We start from the raw sequence: 4,397 nt of genomic DNA, 5'->3' as shown, positions 1-4,397 counted from the left end.
ACCTAGATGTTATTAGCCCTTATTTTCCTTTCTTCGCGATTGCCGAAGTTGCACTTCGCAGGAAGGATGCTCCCCTGGAAGTCGTCGGCTCCTTCGTGCTCCTGGGGATTTCTCCCTCTCCTCCTCCCCCCACCCCCCCGCCACTCCGCACTCCTCCTCGCCAGCGAGGCGGGGAGTGCGTGAAGGAGGGACCGCCAGGCCCGGCGTGATCCCCGGCGCTGCCGCAGGCGGCACTGGAAATCTCGGTCAGGAGCCGAGCGGCTTGAAACCGCACGGTCCGGGATCCTCGGCATCTGCTCGCAAGCGGGGCCCTTGCCAAATTCCGGCGCTGTGGTATGAAGTTTGGCTGTGCCTGGGATGACCGGGAATGTCGGGAGCGGGGGGAGTAAAAAAGAAAGGTAAAAAAAAAAAAAGGAATTACTGGTGCCTGCGGGCGCTCGTCTTTGCACGGCCGAAGCCCGGGTCTCCGCGGCCCCCGAGGAGGGCGAGGGGAAGGGGAGGGGGCTTGCACTTGTTGCCTCCCCCTGGGCTTCGAGCCAAGCCCGTGCGGAGGGAGGCTTCGCTGCGCGGCTTTGACAGGGGGGGGCCGTGCTGGTCGTAGCCCAGCCGAGCCGTGCCGTGGCGGTGAGGAGCCGGGGAGGAGCCGGCGGGGCGGCCCGTGGGTGCGCGGGGCGTGGGCGTGCCGGGGGCACCGCCGAGGCCGGCCATGCAGATGGAGGGGGCGGGACGCGGGCGCTGTGACTCGGAGCCCCGGAAGAGCGGAGAAACCCCGTATAAAAACTACTGGGGACCTTTGCCGGGCAGAACTACGAAAGCTCCGGAGACGGCGGCAGCCTGCGGCGGCAGCCAGCGGGGCGGCGGGCGGCACGGGGCGGCCTCTGCCCCGGCGGGGGGCGCGGAAAGCGGCGCAGGCGGCGGCTGTGCAGGTCGAGCGCCTTCCCCCTGCCCTGCAGCATCGCCTTGCTCCGCAGGCTGCTTCTCCACCTCCCCTCTTTTTTTTTTCTTCTTTTTTTTTTTTTTTCCCGAAAGCCCCCCCACTCAGTAGGTGTGTGTGTGTGTCCCTCCTCTTGCCTTCTGGAAGGGGCAGTGGGCACCCCCGGTCGCACGGGGCTGCTGCAGGGGGAGCGGCGCTCCGGTGCCGGGTGCGCGCCGCTGCTGACCGCTTGCGTTTCCTCCTCCTCTTTCGCTAGGCACGGAGGGAGAGGGGCTCCGGGAGGGCAGCGAGGAGCCGCAGCGGTGCCATCCAGCCCGGAGAGGCGGCGGCCGCGCACCATGGCAGACGATGAGCAGGCCGGCGGCAGCCCCGGCGGGAGTTACGCGGGCGGCTGCGAGAGCGCGCACTGCAACGTGCTGAGCTGGGAGCAAGTGCAGCGGCTGGACCGTATCCTCAGCGAGACCATCCCCATCCACGGCCGCGGCAACTTCCCCACGTTGGCCATGCAGCCCCGCCAGATCGTCAAGGTAGTGCGGAGCCGTCTGGAGGAGAAGGGCATCGGCTTGCGGGACGTGCGGCTCAACGGCTCGGCCGCCAGTCACGTCCTCCACCAGGATAGCGGCCTGGGCTACAAGGACTTGGACCTCATCTTCTGCGCCGACCTGAAAGGGGAAGCCGAGTTTCAGACTGTGAAGGACGTGGTCTTGGACTGCCTCTTGGATTTCTTACCCGAGGGGGTGAACAAGGAGAAGATAACGCCGCTCACCCTCAAGGTAAATCAGCCCTGTGCACGGGCGCTCAGAGCAGGGCAGGTGTAAACGTCTGCCCCGCGGGAAACGGGCACCCTCCGCTCCGGGGATGGAGAAGGGCACAGCTCCCGCACCTCAGGCTGACAGGCACCGTGAGTGATATTTTTCACCCGACACTTAAAAACCGAGAAGGAGTTTGCACGCACAGCGTCCTGACCAGGGCTCCTCAGGATTCCTTAGTTTTCCCTTTTCTCTCTCTCTGCTTTATTTGCCGGGAGCTGTACCCGGGGCGGGTGTGTGTGCAAGGCGCTGCCAACCTCCCAGCTGGGGCTGCGGCAGCTTGGTTTGCCCGACCCGGTTCCTGGGGCCGCTGTGGGAGCTTAGGAGGCTTTAATGTCCGCAAGAAGGAAACACCGCCTGCAAGGCACGCTTGCTCCTGTGCTGTATAACCCGGCGGAGAGGCAGGTTCCCTCCTCCCGGAGACAGTTCGCTCGAGTTAATTAGGGCCGAATGCCAAACGCCCTTGAGATTACTTTTTTTTTTTCCCAGAGGGATTTTCTGGAATATGGGGCACGTTTGTGGAACCTGCACTGGAAGAGCAGGACTGTGGGCAGTGAATACTCGCTCAGTGTGTGGTTTTGGTGGTGGTTTGGGTTTTCATTTATTTTTTATGGGGATAGGAAAGAGAATGGAAGCCAATAAAAAATGATTTCTGACCTGATTCTTATATCTGATTGTAGTGGTGACATTTTTGTGTGTGTGTGTGGAGGTGCACAGATATTTGACGTGTGTGGCAGGGGCTTCATGTGTAGATGCACTTAAAAGTGATTGAAAGAAGCAGTGTTGCCATCTGCTTCCTTTGCAGGACACAGTCCCACCCCTATCCTCTTGCAGTGACAGCACCCCAAGCTCTCCCATTAAGATTTTTCTCTGCAGGCTACCTGAAGTCTTTTATGAACCGCAAGGACCAGGCTGGGGGGAGAGGGGGAGGGGAAAGGGGGGGCGGAGAGGAGGGGAATGTGCGAACAAATGCAGCCAAGGGGGAATTTCTTTCATCTGCTTCTTCATTTGCTCATTTTGTCTTTCCCATTATAGGAGGCTTATGTGCAGAAAATGGTCAAAGTATGCAATGATTCAGACCGGTGGAGTCTCATCTCCCTGTCCAACAACAGCGGCAAGAATGTGGAGCTGAAATTTGTGGACTCTCTGAGGCGGCAGTTTGAATTCAGCGTCGATTCCTTTCAGATCAAGCTGGACTCCCTGCTGCTTTTTTACGAGTGCTCAGAGAACCCGATGACTGAAACTTTTCACCCAACTATCATTGGCGAGAGTGTCTATGGGGATTTCCAGGAGGCCTTTGATCACCTCTGCAACAAGATAATTGCCACCAGAAACCCGGAAGAAATCAGAGGAGGTGGTCTTCTGAAGTACTGCAACCTTTTGGTAAGGGGCTTTAGGGCTGCCTCGGAAGCTGAGATTAAGTCCCTGCAGAGATACATGTGTTCCAGGTTTTTCATTGACTTCTCAGACATTGGAGAACAGCAGAGAAAGCTGGAGTCCTACTTGCAGAACCACTTTGTGGGACTGGAAGACCGCAAGTACGACTATCTCATGACCCTTCACGGTGTGGTGAACGAGAGCACGGTGTGCCTGATGGGACACGAGAGGAGACAGACTCTGAATCTGATCACCATGCTGGCCATCCGGGTCCTAGCCGAGCAGAACATCATCCCCAACGTGGCCAACGTCACCTGCTATTACCAGCCGGCCCCGTACGTAGCAGATGCCAACTTCAGCAATTACTATATTGCCCAGGTTCAGACGGTGTTCCCTTGCCAGCAGCACACGTACTCCACTTGGCTGCCCTGTAACTAAGGACTTGAAATCAGCAGACCCCGGTGGGGAAGCCCCGTTTGGTGAGGCGCAGGAAGGGGCCGTGTGCCCCCTTCGCCGTGGGGGTGGTTTTGTGCAATGATGATCTGCTCTAGGGCTCGAGCTTGAGAAAAGCTTAGCGCGGGTCTCCTCCGTGAACCACGGGAGCACGATCGAGAGAGAGCCCCCCAGAATAATTGGATCCTACCCCAGAGAGCACAAGAGGCCTGTCATTAAAAGCAACCAGCTTCCCCTGCAAAGAAATGAGGGAGGATGCTTGATGACAATATGGGTTGGCAATGTCAGCTCCCATAGCTTTGGCATAGAGAAGGTGGGAAAGCCTTATTTTCTTTCTTGGGTGTTCTTATTTTTTACTCTTACTCTAGAATGGGATCTGCAAAAAAAAAAAAAAAAAAGGGAGAATATGAAAGAAATAAAACAAACAAACAAAAAAAAAAGGACAAAAAGGAAAAAAAAAAACCACACAAAAAAACAATTTCTATGTTATTCAGGAATGAAAAGTTAGAGGCAGAAAGCAGAGGTAAACTGAATTTAAACACAACAATAAATAAAAATACAAATGATGTATATTGGAATTACTGCATTTGGGGCTTGCAGCAAAGTGCCATCTATGGACTGACCGTGTAGAATGTATAGCTTGCTTGACTAGAATGCTTTACCAGAAACCAGCTTGCTCCAAATGAACAGTCGTAGTGGGGTTGGGACAGTTACAAGGAGGTGGGGAGGGGGGGGGGTGTGGGGGTGTGGTGGGGAGAAAAAATACTAAGGAAACGTGCACGATGGCAAAGTCCATGATTTCCACACTTTCAAGATGTGAGAAT

General features: G+C 56.4%; 1 protein-coding gene across 3 annotated transcripts; it reads left to right on the top strand.

The window, feature by feature from the left end:
- Positions 1–223: 223 nt before the first annotated feature.
- On the top strand, positions 224–3,974 carry TENT5A (terminal nucleotidyltransferase 5A). Of its 3 annotated transcripts, none has more exons than XM_054162553.1 (3): positions 224–333; positions 1,191–1,707; positions 2,779–3,974. In XM_054162553.1, exons 2-3 carry the CDS (start codon positions 1,273–1,275, stop codon positions 3,556–3,558), a joined length of 1,215 nt encoding a protein of 404 aa, XP_054018528.1. In that variant the 5' UTR covers positions 224–333; positions 1,191–1,272; the 3' UTR covers positions 3,559–3,974. The 3 variants fall into 3 exon arrangements, with proteins under 3 accessions (XP_054018528.1, XP_054018525.1, XP_054018527.1); XM_054162550.1 differs by having other exon boundaries at positions 295–398; XM_054162552.1 differs by lacking the exon at positions 224–333 and adding an exon at positions 726–926.
- The last annotated feature ends 423 nt before the right edge of the window (positions 3,975–4,397 follow it).

This window comes from Dryobates pubescens, chromosome 6 (genome assembly GCF_014839835.1).
Source record: "Dryobates pubescens isolate bDryPub1 chromosome 6, bDryPub1.pri, whole genome shotgun sequence".
Lineage (NCBI taxonomy): Eukaryota > Metazoa > Chordata > Aves > Piciformes > Picidae > Dryobates > Dryobates pubescens.
The sequence above is the reverse complement of the archived record's forward strand: the minus strand, read 5'-3'. Positions and strand labels throughout refer to the sequence as shown.

Excerpts from the sequence above, each read along its gene's own strand:
- TENT5A (XM_054162550.1), top strand. The coding sequence starts at position 358 with ATGACCGGGAATGTCGGGAGCGGGGGGAGTAAAAAAGAAAG. Across the intron at positions 399-1,190 it reads GGGGGGAGTAAAAAAGAAAG|GCACGGAGGGAGAGGGGCTC; the intron begins GTAAAAAAAAAA and ends CTCTTTCGCTAG. Across the intron at positions 1,708-2,778 it reads TAACGCCGCTCACCCTCAAG|GAGGCTTATGTGCAGAAAAT; the intron begins GTAAATCAGCCC and ends TTCCCATTATAG.